The sequence below is a fragment of the Salmo salar genome, chromosome 12 (genome assembly GCF_965601325.2).
Source record: "Salmo salar chromosome 12, fSalSal1, whole genome shotgun sequence".
In the NCBI taxonomy this organism is placed as follows: Eukaryota; Metazoa; Chordata; class Actinopteri; order Salmoniformes; family Salmonidae; genus Salmo; species Salmo salar.
Genome location: NC_138302.1, coordinates 51,643,063 through 51,668,747, shown reverse-complemented (window position 1 = coordinate 51,668,747; position 25,685 = coordinate 51,643,063). Strand labels below are relative to the sequence as shown.

Below are 25,685 nucleotides of genomic sequence, written 5' to 3'. Positions count from 1 at the left end.
GAATGACAATATTACATTTTAAAAATGTTTTCGAATAGTAATTTAGTAAATTGTAGCGCTGTTTCACCGGATGCATTTGAGGGAAAATAGTTAGTCAACGTTACACGCCGATGTAAAATGCTGTTTTTATATATAAATATGAACTTTATCGAACAAAAGAATGCATGTATTGTGTAACATGATGTCCTAGGGGTGTCATCTGATGAAGATTGTCAAAGGTTAGTGCTGCATTTAGCTGTTTTTTGGGTTATTTGTGATGCATGTGGTTGGTCGGAAAATGGCTGTGGCTACTTTTACGATATACTCCTCTAACATAATCTAATGTTTTGCTTTTGCTGTAAAGCCTTTTTGAAATCGGACAACGTGGTTCGATTCAGGAGAGGTGTATCTATAAAACGATATAACATAGTCCTATATTTGAAAAAAAAAAAATATTACATTTCGTTATGCTAATGGCGATAGGATTTTTCGCTGGATGTCGAGCCCGACCAGGGGTTAAGGATTAACCTTAGCAGTCGTAAACGTTAGGCATTCATTCTGACTGGTTAATCTGTTAGGGCTAGGGGGCAGTATTGACACGGCCGGATAAAAAACATACCCAATTTAATCTGGTTACTACTCCTGCCCAGTAACTAGAATATGCATATAATTATTGGCTTTGGATAGAAAACACCCTAAAGTTTCTAAAACTGTTTGAATGGTGTCTGTGAACTCAAATGGCAGGCCAAAACCTGAGAAGATTCCATGCAGGAAGTGGCCTGTCTGACAAGTTGTGTTTCATCTTGGCTCTTTTTATTGAAGACTGAGGATCTTTGCTCTAACGTGACACTTCCTATGGCTCCCATAGGCTCTCAGAGCCTGGGAAAAAGCTGAACGATATCGAGGCAGCCTCTGGCTGAAACACATTATCGCTTTTGGCAAGTGGCCAATCAGAGTACTATGGGCTTAGGCGCGTGCACGAGTCGACCCCATGCTTTATTTTCTTTCGTCTGTTTACCTAAACGCAGATTCCCGGTCTGAATATTATCGCTTTTTTATGAGAAAAATGGCATACAAATTTATTTTAAACAGCGGTTGACATGCTTCGAAGTACGGTAATGGAATATTTAGACATTTTTTGTCACGAATTGCGCCATGCTCGTCACCCTTATTTACCCTTTCGGATAGTGTCTTGAACACACGAACAAAACGCCGCTGTTTGGATATAACTATGGATTATTTTGAACCAAACCAACATTGTTATTGAAGTAGAAGTCCTGGGAGTGCATTCTGACGAGGACAGCAAAGGTAATAACATTTTTCTTATAGTAAATCTGACTTTGGTGAGTGCTAAACTTGCTGGGTGTCTAAATAGCTAGCCCTGTGATGCCGGGCTATCTACTGAGAATATTGCAAAATGTGCTTTCACCAAAAAGCTATTTTAAAATCGGACATATCGAGTGCATAGAGGAGTTCTGTATCTATAATTCTTAAAATAATTGTTATGCTTTTTGTGAACGTTTATCGTGAGTAATTTAGTAAATTCACCGGCAGTGTTCGGTGGGAATGCTAGTCACATGCTAATGTAAAAAGCTGGTTTTTGATATAAATATGAACTTGATTGAACAAAACATGCATGTATTGTATAACATAATGTCCTAGGGTTGTCATCTGATGAAGATCAAAGGTTAGTGCTGCATTTAGCTGTGGTTTGGGTTTATGTGACATTATATGCTAGCTTGAAAAATGGGTGTCTGATTATTTCTGGCTGGGTACTCTCCTGACATAATCTAATGTTTTGCTTTCGTTGTAAAGCCTTTTTGAAATCGGACAGTGTGGTTAGATTAACGAGAGTCTTGTCTTTAAAATGGTGTAAAATAGTAATATGTTTGAGAAATTGAAGTTTTTGCATTTTTGAGGTTTTTGAATAACGGGCCACGGGATTACACTGGCTGTTACTTAGGTGGGCCGATTTCGTCCCACATACCCTAGAGAGGTTAAGGATTAACCTTAGCAGTCGTAAACGTTAGGCATTCATTCTGACTGGTTAAGGATTAACCTTAGCAGTCGTAAACGTTAGGCATTCATTCCGACTCGGCTTGCTCATCCGTTGTGGATGGATTGCGGAATGGTCTAAGCCGCGAGCTCCGGCACTGTAGGCCAGTTGGATGTAGGGTGCGGGGCACTCGATTATTTTTGTATGTTTTTTTTTGTTGCCCCTAGTGGCTGGTTTTAACGGCGTCACTCGATGTCCTGCGGACCTACACAACGCTGAACTTCACCTTGGATCTGGAGTGATCCCTCTGGTGTGTGTGTGTGTGTGTTATACTGACGTATCCAAGTGTGACTGTATATCATGACACCTGAGAACATGCATCTAGATTTACTGTAAGGCTGCTGAGTGTGTGTGTGTGTGTGTGTGTGTGTGTGTGTGTGTGTGTGTGTGTGTGTGTGTGTGTGTGTGTGTGTGTGTGTGTGTGTGTGTGTGTGAGAATACTGAACATCTCTGGTGCCGGGACAACACTAGTTTCCTCTTTGTCAACGTCAGCTTTAACCTCATGCCTAGCTGTCTAACGAAACAATGTAATAGGCATTGTCATTATATTTCAGTCGAGATTCAATCACATAGCCTCTACTTCAAACAGGTTTAATGCAGCCAACAGCAAGCGCACAAAGTTTCCTCAGGAAATTTCCCTGGCTTTGTACTGAGGCAACGTTACACAAACACCCTCTAATTCAGACGGGTTTAAGGACAGCCGGCAAGCAAACAAAGTTTCCTCAGGAACTTAAGACATTTGCTTCGTTTGTACTGAGGCGGTGTTTGGACTCGAGCCTTCTAATGCTGATGAGGTCGGCTGGGCGGCCAAGTATCTGTGGGTTCAAACCCATTTGACGTACACGTGGTGCCCCCCAGAGAAAGGAAAGTAGTTGGTGAAAAGGCTGGCTGAAACCCATCCGACCAGAGCCAAAACAGGATAGAACAAGTGGCTGCGCTGTCTTTTGTGCGAGAGCAGGTTGGGGATTCGAACCCGCAACCTTGGGATAATGGGGATGCTCTTGGCTGTGGAGCAGGGTCTTTGTTAGGAGTGTGTGTGTGTGTGCGCGCGTGTGTGCGCGTGTGTGTATGGGTGGGGGGTGTGCGTGTGCGTACTGTCAATGTGTGGCAGATGCTAAGGAGCCCTGGAGAGGGCTTTCGTGCGATTTGGCTGACTGTGAGTGCAGACAATGGCCAGCCCCCACACACACACATGCGCACGCACGAACACAGACTCACAAACGGGGAGGTGTACAGATACGCATGCACCAGCGCACAGACACACACGATATACAGACACAGAAGGGGAGGAGGGGGAACATATGATATTCCACCTCCCACAAACGACACCAGTATTAGCATTCATTTCCAGTAAGATGCTTCACAATACCGAGGTTGGGGGGGGGGGGTTGGGGGGGTTAAAAATGGACCCATATTCACAAGGGAGGCCATGAATATTTATGCCACGCAATTAGCTAGCACCGAGACGAGTGTGTGTGTGTGTGTGTGTGATACGCATGAGCAACTGCGAAGACTCTCGTCCGTGTACAAGGCAACAAGAATTGCAGTCGTACAGCCCAGTGACGTTGCTAAACAATGCCAAGAAGATAAGGGGTAGCTACAGACTAATGAGTTTACTGAAAGTGGCTTACAAGACAAACGGCAGAGACTTTGGTGCAAAAGTATTTTCTGGGAGTGGAAAGGGACAAAAAGAGCGTCAGAGTTCACTGCTACGCAAGACAATACGCGGCGATGTTTGGAGGGACAATGCGCTGGCAGATAGTAGGAAAATACCTCTTTTACGAACAAGCGAAAGCTTTTCTGTGTTTCGGTTGTTCTTTTGATAATAATTGTCTGCTTTCTTCAAGTCGTAAATGACTAGAATGACCTAAATATGTCCCTTTTTCCTAAACGAGAGTTCATTTTGAAGATATGAAGAAAGAGGACAGCAGTTGATATACCTTCATGGGCTTGTCGTCTGCCAATGGCTGGTAGACAATGAATGGTTCATGCATGGGTCCACACGCGCACACACACACACACACACACGACGCATGTACACACACCTACACACACCCCTCCTGTCAAATTTCAAATGATGATAATAATGATTAAGAAGGTGGAGTCAAACGACCTATAAAAACACCAGGCCTTTATGCTGTGCACCTTACGTGACTCAGAGTGGGGTTCTTTCGGGTGTGTGCCTCAGTGTGTGCGTGCGTGTAGACCCGTCATGGGCCACGCTCTAGTGGATATGTCCAATGACACCTTAATGTGCTTGGCTTGTCTTGAGGGCCCCTGCGGGCTGAGAGCACAGGGGCTGCTGGGGCCTGCCCGTCTGCCTCGCTACATCCTCTAACCGGCAGGGGAGAGGCGTGTGTGTTTATCTGTCGGTGTTGTCTGTGTGTACTAGAGACGGTGTGTGTATCAGAGAAGGTGGAAGGAGTGTAGAGATATCTGTGTATGGTAAAGGGGGGAGGTTATACGGTATATAACAAGGATTCATAGAGGGGTGGCATTAACGTGCTCCACGACTCAACCTAAACCCCCTGAAACGAGCCCTCTGCTTTCACCCCCCCATCTCTTTCCGATACCCCCTCCTTTCTCCCTTCCATGCAAGATCCAATTCCAGAATATTCCACAGCTATCTCATACCAGGGCAGTAGAGGTGTAAGAGGAGAGAGAGAGAGAGAAAGAGCGAGAGAGAGAGGGAGCACGAGAGTGCGTATGAGAGAGAGCACGAGAGAGACATTGAGAGAGAGAGGGAACGAGAGAAAGATGAGGAAAGGGGTTAAAAAGGAAGGGTGAGATGATTACCCCACGGAGAGGTACCCCTGGCCCCTCCTTCAGCCCCCCTCGGCTTAACCCAACCCTGGTCTCTGTTAATGGGGATCACGGCCAGGCATTTGGGGGGGGGGGGGGTGTAAGTGAGATAGAGTGCAGGAGTATATTTTAGTGTGTGTGTGTTCCAAGCCTTTCATATACACTGAGTGCACAAAACATTAGGAACACCTTCATAATATTGAGTTGCACCCCTTTCAACCCTCAGAACAACCTCCGTTCGTTGAGGTACGGACTCTACAAGGTGTCGAAAAGCGTTCCATAGGGATGCTGGCCCATGTTGACGCCAATGCTTCCCACAGTTGTGTCAAGTTGGCTGGATGTCCTTTGGGTGGTGGACCATTCTTGATACACACGAGAAACTGTTGAGTGTGAAAAACCCAGCAGTGTTGCAGTTCTTCACACAAGCCGGTGCGACTGGCACCTACTTCCATAACGCCTTTCAAAAGGCGCTTAAATATTTTGTCTTACCCATTCACCCTCTGAATGGCACACATACACAAGCCATGTCTCAATTGTCTCAAGGCTTAAAAATCCCTCTTTAATCTGTCTCCTCCCCTTCATCTACACTAATTGAAGTGGATTTAACAAGTGACATCAATAAGGGATCATAGCTTTCACCTGGATTCACCTGGTCAGTCTATGTCATGGAAAGAGCAGGTGTTCCTAATGATTTGTCCAAGACACAGTTGTTCACCCACCGCCTACGGAGAAACAGCCACACCCTATTCTCAAAATGGACACGCAGATGCCTTTTCCACTGTCCTCTTTCTCAATCCCTCTCTGTCCCCCCTCCACCTCTCCCCCTCTCCCTCTACTAATGAGTGGTAAAGGGGGTGTCAGCTGCATCATTAGAAGCCAACACGGGCGACCCCGCAGCCAGAGCTTCAAAGCCGTACACGGCCGAGCCAGTGGTGAGGTTGTTAATGAACAGGTCCCCACATGGAATACACCTGACCTTTGACCATTCCCCTGGTGTGTGTGTGCCTTGGTCGGCAGGGGGGGGACGGGGACAGAGGACGGGGGGACCCAAGCCAGACAGACAGATGTAATTGCAGGTTACGGGAGGGTTGTGTGTGTCTAAGGTAATGATGCATCATTAGCCCCCCCCCCCCCCCTTCGCGCTGACACCTGCCGCCTTTCTTTAGACCTGCCGTCTGAGGGAGTGTGTGTGATGTGTCCCTGCGTGTGTATATGTTCGTTGATGAGCGTGTCGATGTGTGCGCGTGCATGCGGGCAATATATGTGTTTGCATGCATACCCGTGTTCACGCATTTGTGTGTGTGTGTGTGTGTGTGTCGTGTTCATGCCTGTGTGTCTATCTCTTACCTGTTTGTCGGAGAGCGTGTAGACGTGCTGCATGTCCGGGGAGAAGAGCAGGTCTCGGAGGATGGGGCTGGAGTCGTCACTCACCGCCACGTTCTCGTAGAGCAGAGCTGGACGCGTGGGGCTCACCGAATTCACCAGGATCTAGACCGAGAGACAACAGGTGAGATGACTGCATTCCGTTACACGGCAAATGAAGTGAAAAGGCGCCAGCGACCAACACACCTCAGGTTAAAAAAATAAGCAAGGCCTGATGGAGGGTAAAGACAAGTGGCTCCGACTACCGATCAAATTGGGAAAACGGCGCTGCTGGACGAAGCACGTCGCGACTGTTCCGTAGCCAGACGACGGTGAGGAGGTTTGCCGTTCCCAAACAAAATAATCTACTCAGAGGTTTAAATGGTACAACGCTGATCCCGTTGGTCGAGTCCAATGTTGTTGTTACTCATGGACCAATCGTACCACTCTTAAATCCTCGCGACGTTGTGACGCTGCAACGCTAGTGAAGGCTTTTCAGCTATTCTTGTGGTCCCGCAACTATTCATAGTTCACAAAGTAGATAACCGTAGTCAAATAACTTCTTAATGCAAGAAATACAAAGAGTGGCACTTCTCTATCAGCCTGACTGTTACACACTGAAAATGAAGGTGACGGATCTAGACATAATATGTGTCTGTCTCTGTGTGTCTGTCTATGTGTGTCTGTGCACAGACACAGACAGACAGAAAAACATGTGCGTGTTTGCGTCTGTCTGCGTGTGTAGGAGTTTTTCCGTCTGTCTGCGTGTGTAGGTGTGTTTCCCTTCGTCCAAACTGTGAGAGAGCGCGAGGCTGGCAGCTCACAAGGCCTTGATAAAGCAATGGGCACCCTAAGAAATATGAACGTTATTAAGGGGATAATGGAACAATGAACAAAGGATACATTTAATTTAGTTTGCTGTCGCATCTCATCTCACACACAAATTAACTTGCGCACACCCACCCACACACCCACCCACCCACACGGACATAGGTGTAAGAAAGGTGTGCACACAGGAGACAACAAACACAGCACATCGACACACACCGTAGCATACACACACACACACTTTTGTTTACTTTTTTTTATTACACACAGTTTTGTGGTTTACTTTTTTTATTACACACACACACACACACACGGAGAGAATGAAGACAGAGTGCTGCGAGGAGCAGTGGGGAAATTGTTTGTTTTCTCGCTATCTGCTCACAGCGTGAAGGTCGGAGACGGGTCATCTTTCTCTCCCTCTCTCATTCTATCATTCTCTCCACCCCACTCTCTCTCTGACTCAGACACACACACACACACACGTTTTCAGCATCTGCCTCGGCTCTGTGACGCCACTCCAATATACTGGCTAATTATAAAGCTAGAGCTAACCACAGGCACCTCTCTCTACCCAGAGAGATTGGAGATTCACAAAGAGACCAAATACAGAGGCTAAAGTGTGTGTGTGTGTGTGTGTGTGTGTGTGTGTGTGTGCGCGTGTGTGTGCATGTGTCTCCAAATCTTGGAATGGAATATGGACCAGGGCAAAGACCATCAAAACACAACTTCATTTACATTTCCCCAACTGGCAACTGCTCTGGAGCAAGCCAGTCAGCCAGCCAGCCAGTCAGTCAGCCAGACAACCAGTCAGACAGTGCCAGCCTGTCAGACAACCAGTCAGACAGTGCCAGCCTGTCAGACAGTGCCAGCCTGTCAGACAGTCAGACAGTGCCAGCCTGTCAGACAGCCAGACAGTGCCAGCCTGTCAGACAACCAGTCAGACAGTGCCAGCCTGTCAGACAGCGCCAGCCTGTCAGACAGCCAGACAGCGCCAGCCTGTACTTCCTACAGTTGATATAACACTCAGTACTGCACAGACATTACACCATCACCCACTACTACTAGGTGGGAAGGTTCAGGTGACTGGGGTTCGGCATCTCCGGTGGTGGAGGGCCTCCACAGAGTGTGCAACGCTGGGCTGGAACAAAGGTCTGCAGGTCTTAGAAACAGCTGTACAAGGAAAGTCGCTGTACAACGTTGACTCCTGAGAACTTCACTTTTTTTTTGTTGAGTTGAGCGCAGCGCAGTTTCCCAAACCCGGATCAAATAGTGTCAACTTCAAATATTCCCCCGTTTGTGTGGAGTACAATTATGCACATCATGTCCCTAATGGATTCATGAATCGATGAGTTGCACGGTCATTTCAGGATCAGGATATTGTCAACAAGAGTGTGTTTGTGTGAGAGAGGAAAGACAGATCGTCTCCGCCAGCTGTTGCCCGAGTACGCCCCGTCACACCGAATCCCTGCTCTTAAAAATCAATCCACTCAACGGCAGCAAAACGAGTGAAGGAAGGAGGGATAGAACGAGAGGGAAAAGGGGGGAGTTTGAAACATAAGCAACGTTTGGCTAATTGAATCAAACCAAGCTATTCTCCGGATGAGACACAGAGGGAATCTAATCATAGCCGTGGTGAGGGGAGAGACACGTTTAGCGCGGCTGATAGGTTTTTACCAGGGCGGCGATCGATACAACGGCCATCATGCAACGAGGAGACAGTCGATAACTATCGCTATGGTTTTTCCATTGTGTCTTTTCCTTTCTAGTAGTGTCTGTTGGTTTCAGTAAAATAGTTAAATAAAGGTAAACAATATATATATAGGCGGAGCTAAAGATCACAACACAATGGGCAGGGCGACAATGGTTTTGATTATAATAATTTATGGTAACTGGGGGGTAGAGCGAGGGAGTGGGGTAGAGTGCGTGGTAGAGAGGGCTAGAGTGAGTGGTAGAGAGTGGTAGAGCGCGTGGCAAAGGGTTACAGCGCGTGGCAGAGGGGTAGAGCGCGTGGCAGAGGGTCAGAGCGCGTGGCAGAGGGTCAGAGCGCGTGGCAGAGTGGTAGAGCGCGTGGCAGAGTGGTAGAGCGCGTGGCAGAGTGGTAGAGCGCGTGGCAGAGGGTCAGAGCGCGTGGCAGAGAGTGGTAGAGCGCGTGGCAGAGAGTGGTAGAGCGCGTGGCAGAGAGTGGTAGAGCGCGTGGCAGAGAGTGGTAGAGCGCGTGGCAGAGGGTCAGAGCGCGTGGCAGAGGGTCAGAGCGCGTGGCAGAGGGTCAGAGCGCGTGGCAGAGGGTCAGAGCGCGTGGCAGAGGGTCAGAGCGCGTGGCAGAGGGTTAGAGCGCGTGGCAGAGAGTGGTAGAGCGCGTGGTAGAGGGTCAGAGCGCGTGGTAGAGAGTGGTAGAGCACGTGGCAGAGGGTTAGAGCGCGTGGTAGAGGGTCAGAGCGCGTGGCAGAGGGTTAGAGCGCGTGGCAGAGAGTGGTAGAGCGCGTGGCAGAGAGTGGTAGAGCGCGTGGCAGAGAGTGGTAGAGCGCGTGGCAGAGAGTGGTAGAGCGCGTGGCAGAGAGTGGTAGAGCGCGTGGCAGAGAGTGGTAGAGCGCGTGGCAGAGAGTGGTAGAGCGCGTGGCAGAGGGTTAGAGCGCGTGGCAGAGAGTGGTAGAGCGCGTGGTAGAGAGTGGTAGAACGCGTGGCAGAGGGTTAGAGCGCGTGGCAGAGAGTGGTAGAGCGCGTGGTAGAGGGTCAGAGCGCGTGGCAGAGGGTTAGAGCGCGTGGCAGAGAGTGGTAGAGCGCGTGGCAGAGAGTGGTAGAGCGCGTGGCAGAGAGTGGTAGAGCGCGTGGCAGAGGGTTAGAGCGCGTGGCAGAGAGTGGTAGAGCGCGTGGTAGAGAGTGGTAGAACGCGTGGCAGAGGGTTAGAGCGCGTGGCAGAGAGTGGTAGAGCGCGTGGTAGAGGGTCAGAGCGCGTGGCAGAGGGTTAGAGCGCGTGGCAGAGAGTGGTAGAGCGCGTGGCAGAGGGTCAGAGCGCGTGGCAGAGGGTCAGAGCGCGTGGCAGAGGGTCAGAGCGCGTGGCAGAGGGTCAGAGCGTGTGGCAGAGGGTCGTGGAGCGCGAGAGGGGGGTGGAGCGCGAGAGGGTCGTGGAGCGCGAGAGGGGGGTGGAGCGCGAGAGGGGGGTGGAGCGCGAGAGGGGGGTGGAGCGCGAGAGGGGGGTGGAGCGCGAGAGGGGGTAGAGCGAGAGAGGGGGTAGAGCGAGAGAGGGGGTAGAGCGAGAGAGGGGGGCAGAGAGAGATAGAGAGAGATAAACGGGAGAGGCAGCGAGAGTGATGCAAAGAGATGAACATGCCACTAGTTGGGCCGATGAACAATGTCATTGGGTATCGACTATGATAGCCAACCATCGTTTTGGGTATGCCTCGAAAGGACAAGTAAAAACAAATATCACCTATTGATTCCATTGGCTCTCTGTCTAGACAGTGTATAAGACACTGTCTGAACATCAATCTCAAATACACGTCTCCCATCCTCACCCTCATCGTTATGTCCCTTCAAACACACAAGTTAGGACCACCAAGCCACATAATATATAAGCACTTTTGGTGACCACTTGGGGGTGCGTCTCAATAGTCTAAAGTGGCTCCCTTTCTCTCCTACTCTTTTTTTTCCCCTTGATCGGATTAAAGCTTCCGAAACCATGAACTTTGAACTGTGAAGTTTATCTTCAAGTGAGCTCTTGGCCATTAAATCTTAAAACATATATTTTTTTTTTAGGAGTATAAAATAGAAAGCAAGTATTCTTACTGGGAAATAATGGATGTGACAGAGTCTGGTGCGAGTCTGTAAGTGGATGACTCACCCATTGCAACTTCACCCAGAGAATTTGACTGTACAGTACAGTAGCTTGCCAGGCATAAGACCAACTACAGCGACACCAGGGGCCGGCATCCCAAGTCGCACCCTATTCCCTATGTAGCGCACTACTTTTGACCAGGGCAAATGGTGCCCTATTTAGGGAATAGGGCACCACTTGGCAGGTACAGTAGGGCCAGCTTTCCCTGCACTCAGGTGACAGGTTCCTTTATGTTTAAAACACACCGTCTAGCTACAGCTCCACGGGGCTGCTCCCACACGCCACTGAGACATCTGCCTACTTGTGCTATGACATGACCGGTGGTCTGTGCGTTTCCTCAGTCCTTCAAATCAAATTTGATTCGTCACATGCGCCGAATACGACAGGTAGTGAAAAGCTTACTTAACCAACAATGCAGTTCAGAACAAAAAGTGTCAAGAAAGTATTTACTAAAATAAAGGAAAAAATAAAGGAAGTACAAGAAAAAAAAGAAAAAAAGGGGAATAATTAAGCAACTATAAAATAACAACAGCGAGGCTATATACAGGGGGTACCGGTACAGATTCAATGTGCGGGGGCACCGGTTAGTCGAGGTAAATGAGGTAATATGTACATGTAGGTAAGAGTTAAAAAGTGACTATGCATGGATAATAAACAGAGAATAGCAGCAGTGTAAAAACGTGGGTGTGGGGGGACAATGCAAATAGTCCCGGTGGCCATTTGATTAGCTGTTCAGGAGTCTTATGGCTTGGGGGTAGAACCTGTTAAGAAGCCTTTTGGACCTAGACTTGGCGCTCTGGTAGCGCGTGCCTTGCTATGGGGCTGCTGACAGGACAGTCTGGCTCTCTTCAGGTGAAGCTGCATGGCGTCCAAAACAACTTTGATGTTACAAAAGGAGGTGGGGGTAGGGGGTGACATTCCACCATATGTGAGAAAGCTTGCGAATCACACAGACACACCTCTCGCCCACCCGCCCATAAACTTTCAGATCCCTTCTCCTATAGTCTTCTGACTGGATCAGACTCTTCACATAACTAGGTCTGCTATGCATAATGGAAACTCTGGCACATTCCACCCTTTGATGTTAGAGGGGGGATTTGGGGAGGGTGGGGTGGGGGAGGGGGGCTCCCCACGTTGAAGTGGAGATTTGACGCGACTCGCTTTGAATGGAACAATGGAGACTAAATGAGGAGAGGAAAGAGGGAATGAAGAGAAGAGGTGGTGGAGGGAGTGAATGGAAGACTGCTGGCAGTACTAGTCCCCTGTACAAGAGGGGAGAGGTTGACCGCCGGCGGGCGTGTGTCCTCGAACGGAGACGAGGGGGTGTGGAAAGGAGGCCATCGCAGAGCATTGGGACACAGCCCATAATGAAATGGAGATGTGCATTTAGGAACTTAACTGTGAACAGGCGAGGGAAGGGAGAAGGGAGAGAAAGGAGGAGAAATGGGTAAAAAAAACAACAACAAAAAAACTTTCGTCTCACGTGTCTCTCTCCCTCTCTCTCATCTAGTCTTTATCTCCCATCACTCACTCTTTACCTTTCCCTAAGTGATGAAGTCAAAAAGTTTAATTCCTAGCATCCAGTCTCACTCAGGGGCTTCGTAGAACCGCAGCATAGCGAGGACACAGTAAACACATCCCTCACTTAGGTGGCAGAACACTGTGTAGCCATAACAGCCCTAATAAAAGTGTGTGTGTGTGTGTGTGTGTGTGTGTGTGTGTGTGTTCTTAGAACTAAGCAAGACAGCGGAGAGAGTATAGAGACAAAAAAAATGTTATTTTAATCTTTACAGATATTGTCCTAAGCTAAAAGGTCAACGGAACTGCACAATTGTCTATTTAATAGACCTATAGTGCTAGCGTTGAGGCACTTAGGCTAGAGAGTGCACCCTGAACAATCACACAGACTCAAGCGCCACACATTGAGAGACCCTGGTACATATGTGATAAAGCACTCTGCGGTAATTTCTGCCTCCAGGTTCAAATGAATGTTATGTTACTAGGAATTCTGGCCTGAGACGCTTGAAGTTGCATTTATTGGCCGAAATGAGCATTTTTTGAAGTCTTGTCCACTCTTTCCCATCTTGCGCTCTTCTTTTCCCTCTCCCTCCCTCCCTCCCTCCATCTCTACGCAGCTCCCTCTCTCTTTGTCAGGGTAAGATCTTGGCTCTTCTCTGCATATCATGGCTTGAAGACAAGAGCAGATGCAGCATTACGGAATGAGCAACCTCCATGGTCATGCTTTTCAAAATATCAGGTAGCAGTAGGAAGGCAGGAGGCATAGTGTTAGAGCTAGCAACCGAAAGGTTGCCATTTCGAATCTCTGAGCCGACTAGGTAAAAAAAAAAACATCTGTCGATCTGCCCTTGAGCAAGGCACTTGACCCTAAGCTCCCTTCAATAATGATAAATAACAGATGACACAGATGCTAAGCTACATGACTGTTTTTCTAGCACAGACTGGAGTATGTTCCGGGATTCTTCAGATGGCATTGAGGAGTACACCACATCAGTCACTGACTTCATCAATAAGTGCATCGATGATGTCGTCCCCACAGTGACCGTAAGCACATATCCCAACCAGAAGCCATGGATTTACAGGCAACATCTACACTGAGCTAAAGGCTAGAGCTGCCACTTTCAAGGAGCGGGACTCTAACCCGGAAGCTTATAAGAAATCCCGCTATGCCCCCTGTATGTGTGTTTCTTTTCTCTCCTCCTCCTCACAGGTGACAATCATCACTCCCCAATTAGTCCCCAAACAGAAGTGACCTGCTCCTCTTCCCTCACCCAATCACAGTCCCTTTCCCTTGGTTTAAAACCCCAGTCAGTTGCAATCTCTCTCTAGCTCATTATCACTCTGTGTTTAATCTCTCACTCTGAGATCAATCTTTGTGTTCATTCTCTCAATCTCTCTCTCTCTCTCTCTCTCTGTGTCCCTCTCTCTATCTCTGTATTGATCTCTTTTGTTTTTGCAACTGCATGTCACATTTGTCCGGTAATCCTGTGAGTATTGTTTTGTTGTTTGACTGTTTGGTGGGAAAAGGGGGTACTAAGACAAGTCGCCCATGGGCATACATTACCCGTAGGAATCCTTTGTCTAAGTACCCTAGATAGAACTGGGCGGACCACCCTCTGTATTTTTGGTTAGTTAGCTAGCTGTTGTGGAAATAGGCTAGTCTAGTTTAGGGGTGTTTTTGGATTATTGTTTCTTTGCTTGGGTCCAGCTCAGCCCCTTTTCTCACATCCCTTTACCGTGTGTTTAAAATAAACCTTTTGAGTTTGACGGTAGATTTCAGTTGTCTGTGGTTTTTGTTCTCACTGTTACATGTCACGATTATAATTTGCATGATTTATGTTACGGGTCTCGTATCCATCCCCCCTAGACCGCTGGGCCAAAGTGATTCGTAACACCCCCCGACGAACCACCAAACAGGCAAAGCGTCAATACAGGACTAAGATTGCACGCGTCTATGCAGGCTTCGAGGCAAGCTACACTAAAGCATGCATGAGAGCACCAGCTGTTCAGACAGTGTGATCACGCTCTCCATAGCAGATGTGAGTAAGACCTTTAAACAGGTCAACATTCACAAGGCCGCAGGGCCAGACGGATTACCAGGACGTGTACCGCGAGCATGTACTGACCAACTGGCAAGTGTCTTCACTGACATTTTCAACCTCTCCCTGTCTGAGTCTGTAATACCAACATGTTTCAAGCAGACCACCATGTGCCCCAGAACACCAATGTAAACTGCCTAAATGACTACAGACCCGTAGCACTCACGTATGTAGCCATGAAGTGCTTTGAAAGGCTGGTCATGGCTAACATCAACACCATTATCCCAGAAACCCTAGACCCACTCCAATTTGCATACCGCCCCAACAGATCCACAGAAGACGCAATCTCTATTGCACGCCACACTGCCCTTTCCCACCTGGACGAAAGGAATTCCTACGTGAGACTGCTGATCATTGACGACAGCTCAGTGTTCAACACCATAGTACCCTCAAAGCTCATCACTAAGCTAAGGACCGTGGAACTAAACACCTCCCTCTGTAACTGGATCCTGGACTTCCTGACGGGCCACCCCCAGGTGGTAAGGGTAGGTAACAACATCTGCCACGCTGATCCTCAACACTGGAGCCCCTCAGGGGTGCGTGCTCTGTCCCTTCCTGTACTCCCTGTTCACCCATGATTGCATTGCCAAGCACGACTCCAACACCATCATTAAGTTTGCTGACAACACAACAGTGTGTGGGGGCACCGGGTAGTCGAGGTAATATGTACACTACCATTCAAAAGTTTGTGGTCACTTAGAAAAGCACATTTTTTGTCCATTAAAATAACATCACATTGATCGGAAATACAGTGTAGACATTGTTAATGTTGTAAATGACTATTGTAGCTGGAAACTGCAGATTTTTGTGGAATATCGACATAGGCATACAAAGGTCCATTATCAGCAACCATCCCTCCTGTGTTCCAATGGCACGTTATGTTAGCTAATCAAAGTTTATAATTTTAAAAGGCACATTGATCATTAGAAACCCCTTTTACAATTATGTTAGAACAGCTGAAAACTGTTGTGCTGATTAAAGAAGCACTAAAATGGCCCTTCTTTAGACTAGTTGAGTATCTGGAGGATCAGCAATTGTGGGTTTGATTACAGGCTCAAAATGGCCAGAAACAAAAGTACTTTCTTCTGAAACTCATCAGTCTACTCTTGTTCTGAGAAATGAAGGCTATTCCATGCGAGAAATTGCCAAGAAACTGAAGATCTCGTACAACGCTGTGGACTACTCCCTTCACAGAACAGCGCAAACTGGCTCTAACCAGAATAGAAAGAGGAGTGGCAGGCCCCGGTGCACAACTGAGCAAGAGGACAAGTACATTAGAGTGTCTAGTTTGAGAAACAGACGCCTCACAAGTCAACTGGCAGCTTCATTAAATAGTACTTGCAAAACACCCGTCTCAATGTCAACAGTGAAGAAGTGACTCTGGATTCTGCGCCCGCACATTGACTCTGTACCGGTACCCCCTGTATATAGCCTTGTTACTGTTATTTTATTGTTGCTCTTTATTTGTTGTTATTTTTCATTTAGATTTATTCATTGTTTACTTCAGTTTATTTCAGTAAATACTTTAACACTTATTTTTCCTTATAACTTGTTGGTTAAGGGCTTGTAAGTACGCATTTCACTGTATTTGGCGCAAGTGACAAATAAAATGTGATTCCATTTTTAATAATGCTGGTCCCATGCTGTGACCACACTCGCCGAAGGTGTCTCAGGGGGAGTGGGATATGCAAAAAAAACAGTATTACACTTCACCACACTGTGCAGGTTACACACGTGTACATATGTGAAACAGGACAAATATAAGCACCCCCTATTGGACCTTTGATATCATGACTTATTTCAGCATATAGATTGGACATTTAAAACCAGTGTTGACATCGTGCTATAATAATAAATAAATAGCAGCAACAATATCATTTTTAGGAAAGTAATATGGAACTTAACACAATTTTTCACCAGAATTCACTTAAATTGGGTAAAAACTACTGAATGAGCCCAAAACATGCTATGATCTTTTTGATTTTGATGATATTAGTTGAAATCGTGAAAATGATACCAGTACTCGATCTGTCCGTTCTACACGATCCTGCTAGTCTGTCTGTGTTACACTGAGCTGACTGATGAGGTTGTTGAGCCATCACAGACAGACACACAGAGAGAGAGAGAGAGAGAGAGACACACACACACACACAGAAAGACAAAGACAGAGAGATGTATAGTGAAGGGTTCATAAGGGGCTCACTGTACATCAAAAATATCCTCGCTTATCTACAGAGGGGTCAAATACTTATTTCCCTCATTAAAATGCAAATCAATTTATAACATTTCTGACATGCGTTTTCTGGATTTGTTTGTTGTTATTCTGTCTCTCACTGTTCAAATAAACCTACCATTAAAATTATAGACTGATCCTTTCTTTGTCAGTGGGCAAACGTACAAAATCAGCAGGGGATCAAATACTTTTTTCCCCCCACTGTACACCCAACACCCGTGTGAAGAGGGTGACTGCGCACAACACGTGATGTGTATCACCCGCACAAACGTGTTCACACACACACACTCTATCATGTATATGGCCATGGCCTTTCAGATCCAATAGCAGCCCAGAGGTAGTTGCAGAGCCACAGAAACAGCTAGAGCCTGGCTCTTAAAGGCCACATCCACACATCAGACCATGCTTTAATTGGACATATTATTCCCCCCCCCCCCAATCATTTCAGCGGCAAAAGAAAACTATCCATCAACGCTCTGTTTTTTTTTAAATCTGCATGTTTCCCTGTAACCACCTCTTCATTCCCAGTCCATCTCTCCTTCCTCTTCCTCTGCATCCCTTGCTCGGAAATTAAATGCCCCCCGTCGCCACCGACAAGAGTGAGTCGCTTGGCGCGGCGCCCACGCAATATTTCATCCCCCCCCCAAAAAAATAATTATCACTAAATCACACTAACTCAATCATCTACAAGCTGCACACACATGGCGGGGAGAGATGGGATTTTAAAGAGGTGCTTTTACAAAGCATCATCTTTTTCAGCGCAGCCAAAAGGAAGTCCAGCACACATACAGAATACATTGTCTCTAGATTGGTGCACATTCAATATCGCCTTAAAATGACAGAACATGCACATGTACTGTAAGGACGGCTAGCATGGAAAACCAGTAGATGCTATGCTAGCAGCAGGCTGGGTTCCCTTAGAGAATTAGTGGATGCTATGCTAGCAGCTAGCTAGGCTACTATAGAGAACCATTGGGTGCTATGCTAGCAACTAGGCTAGCTGGGCTACCATGGGGAACCAGCAGGTACTATTGCTAGCTGGTCTGGGTGCTAGGCTAACGGCTAGCTGAGCTATGTGGCCTTATCAGTCAGGAAGAGAAACTATAACAATGCAGATTAGGCAGAGCAGCAGAGGCAACGAGGGGAGACTACACAAACACCGCTGTTTACATTTGCACCGATGGAGAGAAGACACACACACACACAGGAAGACACAGATTTGGCACTGCGCGCTGTGTGTGTGATTGTGCGCATGCATGTGTGAGAGGGAAAACAAGACTTGACAATCCACATCAAATCTAGCGCACACTTGACTACTTTCCATCAACTACACATCAACACATATGGAATGACATGAATGATTCCCACAGGCTCCCCTTTCCCCGGAATTCAAAGGGATTCCTAGGGAAATCATATGGAGGGAGTGGAAGAAAAGCAAAGAGGAACAGGACGAGAGAAAAAAAAGGAATGGGAGATAAATCCAGCATTGTTTACAATTGTGTCTCCCTCTGTTACTGAAGCATACCAAGACAAGTGGGCTGAGCCAGGCCAAAACCACACCTCAGCATGCACCGTGCCAAACCAACTCTTGCCACCTCTCACTCTCCCCTGCTCAGTCTTTTTTCTTCCCTCCCCTACGCATCTTTCTTGCCTTTGTTTCCGCTCTCCTTCACCCTCCTCATCCACTACATTTGCCACTCTCCCGCTTCCTTTCACTCCCCCCCCACTTCTCCAATAAATCTTTCCCTCCCCCAGTCTTCCAGAAACACGGGAGAAGTGGAGATAATCCTGTGGCAGTCGGAAAATCATGGCTGTGAAAGACAGAGTGAGCGAGACAGAGAGAGAGTGAAGAGATGAAAAATAACGAGAGCAGCTAAACCAGAGAGAGAGAGAGAGAGAGAGAGAGAGAGAGAGAGAGAGAGAGAGAGAAGATGAAAAATAACGAGAGCAGCTAAACCAGAGAGAGAGAGAGAGAGAGAGAGAGAGAGAGAGAGAGAGGAGAGAGAGAGAGAGAGAGAGGTGAATAACTGTGTGCCATGTTCTGTCGTGACGAGAGAGCAAAACTAGACAATGTGGGTTTCTTAACATAGACCCAAAACACACAGAAGCCACCACAACAATGTCAACGTCTTACGAGGACTTTCAGAAATAACGTTTTCCGTTGCTAGGCATACAGAAAGTTGCAGTAGTACGTGTTCTGCCAGTGGTTTGGTTCATGCTGTGTATGGGTACGTGGTGTGTGTTGAACCAACACAACCCATTTACCTCCATCCACCAACCAATCTACTGTATAAATGACGGAGCTACGCTATCCCTCCCAAACACACACCTAATCAATCAATCACTTAAACAGCAGACATCCATTTCATTTGGCACACAGTTGGAACCTGATCAGGGCTCTACAGTATCTAAGCCAAGCTGCCCAGCCCGTTCTTCTGCCTGCCCTAGGGACTGATTCCTCTCTATATTAATTTCTCTCACTCTCTACGTACCTGCTAGCTCAAGGCCTGGTGAAATGGAATGATCATGAAGACCGTATCCTACCGAAGGTTACAATCTAGACACATTTGGAGAGAAAGGCCAAGGGGGTGAATGGAGGAGGTGTGTGTGTGTGTGCACAACATTCATCCCACAATGTGTGTGTGTGTGTGCGCTCAACAAATCCCTTGGTGTGTGTGTGTGTGTGTGTGTGTGTGTGTGTGTGTGTGTTTGCGTGCGAGCATGATGTATATGTGTGTGTGTGTGTGTGAACTGCCAACTCAGCAGAGAAAGTTGTAGGCAGTATTAAGCTGGGCCAGATGGGGCGTTAGAGTATTCCAGAAGGTTCCGGCTGGAATGGGATGGCATTTAACCCTGAAATGGGTCACAGAAACCCATGGAGGCACATTACTGACATGATTTATGTGCGTGTTAGTAAATGGTGTGCATAGCGAGTCGTGTTTGTGTGTGTGTGTGTGTGTGACATATATGTATTTATATACACACATATATACAAATACACATATACCCACACACATACATACACATTCATATATACACACAAACACACATATACACACACACACACACACACACACACACACACACACACACACACACACACACACAGTTGAAGTTGGTTTACATACACCTTAGCCAAATACATTTAAACTCAGTTTTTCCCAATTCCTGACATATAATCCTAGTAAGAATTCCCTGTTGTAGAATTACCACTTTATTTTAAGAATGTGAAATGTAATAATAATAAAAATAATAGTAGAGAGAATTATTTATTTCAGCTTTAATTTCTTTCATCACATTCCCAGTGGGTCAGAAGTTTACATACACTCAATTAGTATTTGGTAGCATTGCCTTTAAATTGTTTAACTTGGGTCAAACGTTTCAGGTAGCCTTCCACTAGTTTCCCACAATAAGTTGGTGAATTTTGGCCCATTCCTCCTGACAAAGCTGGTGTAACTGAGTCAGGTTAGTAGGCCTCCTTGCACGCACACCCTTTTTCAGTTCAGCTCACACATTATCTATAGGATAGAGGTCAGGGCTTTGTGATGGCCACTCCAATACCTTGACTTTGTTGTCCTTAAGCCATTTTGCCACAACTTTGGAAGTACGGTTGGGGTCATTGTCCATTTGGAAGACCCATTTGCGACCAAGCTTTAACTTCCTGACTGATGTCTTGAGATGTTGCTTCAATATATCCACATCATTTTCCATCCTCATGATGCCATCTATTTGGTGAAGTGCACCAGTCCCTCCTTCAGCAAAGCACCCCCACAACAAGATGCTGTCACCCCCGTGCTTCACGGTTGGGGTGGTGTTCTTTGGCTTGCAAGGCTCCCCCTTTTTCCTCCAAACATAACGATGGTCATTATGGCAAAACATTTCTCCAAAAAGTACGAACTTTGTCCCCATGTGCAGTTGCAAACTGTAGTCTGGCTTTTTCATGGCAGTTTTGGAAAAGTGGCTTCTTCCTTGCTGAGCGGCCTTTCAGGTTATGTCGATATAGCACTCGTTTTACTGTGGATATAGATACTTTTGTACCCGTTTCCTCCAGCATCTTCACAAGGTCCTTTGCTGTTGTTCTAGGATTGATATGCACTTTTCGCACCAAAGTACGTTCATCTCTAGGAGACAGAACGCGTCTCCTTCCTGAGCGGTATGACGGCTGTGTGGTCCCATGGTGTTTATACTTGCGTACGATTGTTTGTACAGATGAATGTGGTGCCTTCAGGCGTTTGGAAATTGCTCCCAAGGATGAACCAGACTGATTTCTTTAGATTTTCCCATGATGTCAAGCAAAGAGGCACTGAGTTTGAAGGTAGGCCTTGAAATACATCCACAGGTACACCTCCAATCGACTCAAATGATGTCAATTAGCCTATCAGAAGCTTCTAAAGCCATGACATCATTTTCTGGAATTATCCAAGCTGTTTAAAGGCACAGTTAACTTAGTGTATGTAAACTTCTGACCACTGGAATTGTGATACAGTGAATTATAAGTGAAATAATCTGTATGAACAATTGTTGGAAAAATTACTTGTGTCATGCACAAAGTAGATGTCCTAACCGACTTGCCAAAACTACAGTTTGTTAACAAGAAATTTGTGGAGTGGTTGAAAAATGAGTTTTAATGACTCCAACCTAAGTGTATGTAAACTTCCGACTTCAACTGTATGTACACACATATACATAGAGTACCGTTGTTCTGTGGGGCTCAGGGCCCTTGAAGCGAAGGCGACGGGCCTCTCAATGCCATTCTGCAGCTGTGAGAGGACAGCTCCTAGTGCTCCAGCTGAGGCGTCACATGTGACAATGGTGGGGCAGACGGGGTCAAAGTGAGCCAAGACTGGGGCTGTGGTGAGCTGGCTCTTCAGTGAGCGGACCGCGTCTGAGCAGGCTGCCGTCCAGGCCCATGGCTCATCCTTCTTGAGGAACTGGCGAAGGGGCGCTGTGGTCTGGGAGTAGTGGGGCAGAAACTGGAGGTAGTAGGCTGTCATGCCCAAGAATGATGCCACCTGAGAGGCTGAGGTCGGTTCCGGGATCCTGTGGACGGCTTCAATGTTCGACATGAGTGGGGCAATGCCTTTGGCCGACAGGCGGAACCCCACAAACTCGACGGCTGGAGCTGCAAAGGTGCACTTTCCACCGTTAAGGGTCAGGTTGTTCTGCAGTAGAGCACTGAATACTCTGTGGAGTCGATAATCATGGATGTGGAGGTCAGGACCGTGGACCACGATGTCATCCAGATAGACCGCCACCCCAGGTATTCCAGCGAGGATGGTGCTCATCACCTTCTGGAAGCAGCTGGGGGCGGAGCTAAGTCCAAAAGGCATGCGTGTATATCTGAACACACCAGCATGTGTGACAAAGGTAGTGAGATCTCTGCTAGCTGCATGGAGGGGTACCTGAAGATAACCCTGACGAAGGTCAAGCTTCGTGAAGATCGTGGAGCCATGGAATTGTGCAGTCAGCTCCTCAGCTGTAGGCAAGGGGTACTTATCCGGGACAACGGCCTTGTTCACAGCACGAAGATCCACGCAGGTCCGGATTCCACCTGACTTTTTGGTTGCAATGACTAAGTTTGAATCCCAAGCCTGTGAAGAGGTCGAGGCCCAAGAGGTTGGCACCCCGCTTTGCAACATGAAATGTGAATGATGGCAGATGCTTGGTGCCGTAGTGTACTGGGACCTGGAGGGTGCCTACAATGTCTATCTTGGATCTACCGTACCCACACAGGGCAGTGGAGGGCTGTTGGAGTGGTAGGTGACTGAAAAACTTGTAGTAAGTGGCAAGGTTGAGCAATGACGCCGCAGCGCCAGTATCCAGCAGCAAAGGCAAACCCACCTCACCCAGCTGCACAGTGCATGTCCTGAATGACACATGGTTGGTGGAGACAGTTCGAATTTCCATGCGTTCATGTTGAGAGTGAGATGAAACTATGGGCCTGTGCTGGGTGGAGCTAGTAGCTGGGGCAGAACGACACACTTTTGCAAAGTGATTGTATTTTGAACAGTTCTTGCATATTTTCCCACGGGCTGGGCAGTTTGAAGCCCTTGAATTGTGAGAGCTAGCCCCACAGTTGCCACAGCTACTTCTGTTCGTTTGTCTGTGTGCCTGCTGCACGGGCATGCCGGTGTCTGTGTCCATGCAGCTATCAACGTGGGAGGCCATGCGCAGCGCGTGATCGTTGTAGTGCGCCTGCTCGGGCTGAAGCTGCTGTGTGAGAATGGCTGGGGGCTGAGTGTATGCTGCAGATCTGTCTGTTAGCATAGTAGAGCATTCCAACGCCGCTTCAACCTGGAGTGCTATTTTAATAGCTCCATCTAGTTGTAAATTATCCGATTCCAAAAGCAGTTTCTCCCTTGTCTTTTCACATAACGTCCCCTCTATCAACTGATCCCTGATGATCTCGTCCTGAAGTGTCCCATAGTTACAAGAGCTAGCCAAATCCCTCAGATTAGCCACGTAGCTTTGAATGGACTCACCCGGCCGTTGGTGTCTCTTCCGTAGCCGATAGCGTCGGAGGAGCACTCGCTCTTTCCCGGCAAAGTGGTTCCGTAGGAAGCTGACTGCAGCAGTGAATGTAGGAGCCGATCCAAGCGCTCTGAAAATCCTTTGTCCCTCTGTACCGAGGCAGTGACGGAGCAGTGCTGTCCTCCGCTTGTCGGAGATTGTAGAAAAGTCCATAGCTTCGATATAAGTGTTAAAGCTATCAAGCCAGTTATTCCACGGGACTGGAGGTTCGCCAGGCACGGTGAGGAATGGTGCCCGGCGGTGGTAAACTGAATTCAGCCATCTTCGTCGCCAATGTTATATCTAGCCTAGCTGTAGAAGAACGCACGTCTGCACGGATTCACATTGTACATCACTCTGTCGTTTAAGGACATGTGCCACTCATCCTGACAACCCATTCATCCATAAAGCAGCACACTGTCGTAAACCATAAGAACGTACAGTATGACATACAGCACGTCGTACCATACATAACACTGCGAAGTTGATACTGAGATTTCAAACACTTAAAAGCACGACTAGAGCGAGACTCAACGAATACAGCAAAGAGCTGCTGTTTTTATGAGTAAGTTCATGCTTAAGTTGTTACTCAGCACTGTCAACACATTGTTCAATGCTTTTATAAGCCATAAAATGCAAGTTCTCCCTACTTCCACTACAACCAGCACTGCAACTGCAATGAATGAGTAACAAAGGGATTATTATTATTATTAGCGGTGTCTTTGTCAATATCGAGGAATATTTCCACTTTCTCTGGGTCATGGAAGTAACAACATGAATTGGTGCACGAGGCAGAAATAATGCAGTGCGACTTGAGGTTTCGCCATCAGCTGGAAGACTGGGTCCCCTTTTCTCAGCGGAGGGAGGGAGAGCGGAGAGACGGTTGAGAGGCAGCCTCCCTACTGCTCCCTCCCTCAGACTGACCATCAGATGCAGGACATCAGTCGTCCAGTAAAAATATCTAGAGATTTTTAATAAGTATTATGTTCACTCAGCTGTGCCTCATCAAATGATCTATTACGGGCGTGATCATATAGTTCAAAAGTTTGAATAGAATTTCTAAATGGTCTGAGAAGAACAACATTGGCAGGGCAATTCAAGCATTTAGCCTGCCGCACAAACATCATTGCTACAGAACTGTTTTTAAATAGGTTAATGTTGCATAAGCTTACGTTATTCTGACAGAAAAGACTGGCGACCACTGCTGTAGAGGGATGAGAAGGAGAAAGATGTGTGTTTTGCGTTGGTACACACACACACACACACACACACACACACACACACACACACACACACACACACACACACACACACACACACACACACACACACACACACACACACACACACACACACACACACACACACACACGCGCATAGAACACACAATCAGTCTTGTAAATTCCTGGAAACGACTGTTCATTTTCCAGATGACCATTCACGCATGTTATCCAAGCGTGGAAAAAGGCCACAGCATGCTCTTTAGCCAGACGCCCACCCAACTATCCAAACCTCCCCAGGTGAGTCCTCCACCCGCTCTTCCGAGTTTTGGCAGCCCTTGCCTGGCAGAGCAGCTGGAGGAAAGTCCCTGGCTTGGGCCCGGGCCTAGTGCCTGTAATCCTATCCTGTCGCTGGCAAGTAACACACTACCGTGGCCACAACCATTTCTATGACAAGAGGAGTGACTTCCCTTCTCAGTCCCTCCCCAACTCATCTCTTCATCTTTCTCAACTCCTCCACACAATGTTCTGTTCCCTCTTTCTCTCCCCCTCTCCCTCCAACTCCCACTCCCTCTCCTAACAGACCGGAGGGAGAACCTTGGCTGTTTCTCACCAAATAAAGTTAACATGGCTCAGGGTTGTGCCAAAGGACATGGACAGGGGAAGGAACGAGGGATGGGGAGAGCGAGGGGGGGGGGGGTGCAGGGAGAGTGAGAAGGAGGAGAGCGAGAGATGAGGTGGAGGGAGAGTGAGAGGTAAGGGATAGAGAGAGTGAGGCAAAGAGAGAGAAAGTGGGACAGGGGCACGAGCCAGGGAGGCAGTCAAGCGAGCCACCCAGAAAAAACCTCTCGGAGCTGACATGAGAATTGGCTGCCGCTCACAGGTTGAATTGTAGTAGAGAGGGGAGGGGAGAAAGAAAGAGGGAAGAACAAGTCTGCCCAGAGGAAGGTTGGAGAAATCCATCTGAAGTGATCGAGTGTCGGAGCAAAGTCGAAAAAGGCATCCGTCTTATCGCTTTGTTTTGTGAACGTTAAAGAGAGAAAAAGCTGCGAGGGAGAGAGACTACTGCATCACCTACTAGGAAACACAAAGCAAAATGCAGTGTTATCTTGCCCTAAATTTACAGTACACCACAGCAAACTATTTGACCATGGTTACTGATCAAAACAATAGGGGGGAGAAAAGAGAGAGAGAGAAAGAGAGAGATATAACTCCCCCTAATAAAAACAAATCCTAGAAATAGTAA

At 47.4% G+C, this 25,685-nt stretch overlaps 1 protein-coding gene across 3 annotated transcripts in view; it reads right to left on the bottom strand.

Annotated features, from left to right (window-relative positions):
* LOC106565213 (plexin-A1) overlaps positions 1-25,685 on the bottom strand; it is a 256,630-nt gene that overhangs the window by 133,656 nt on the left and 97,289 nt on the right. For all 3 annotated transcript variants that reach the window (XM_014132076.3, XM_014132080.3, XM_014132077.3), the window contains exon 4: positions 6,185-6,325. In XM_014132076.3, the coding sequence (XP_013987551.1) occupies positions 6,185-6,325 (141 nt within the window). The remainder of the gene's footprint in view (positions 1-6,184; positions 6,326-25,685) is intronic.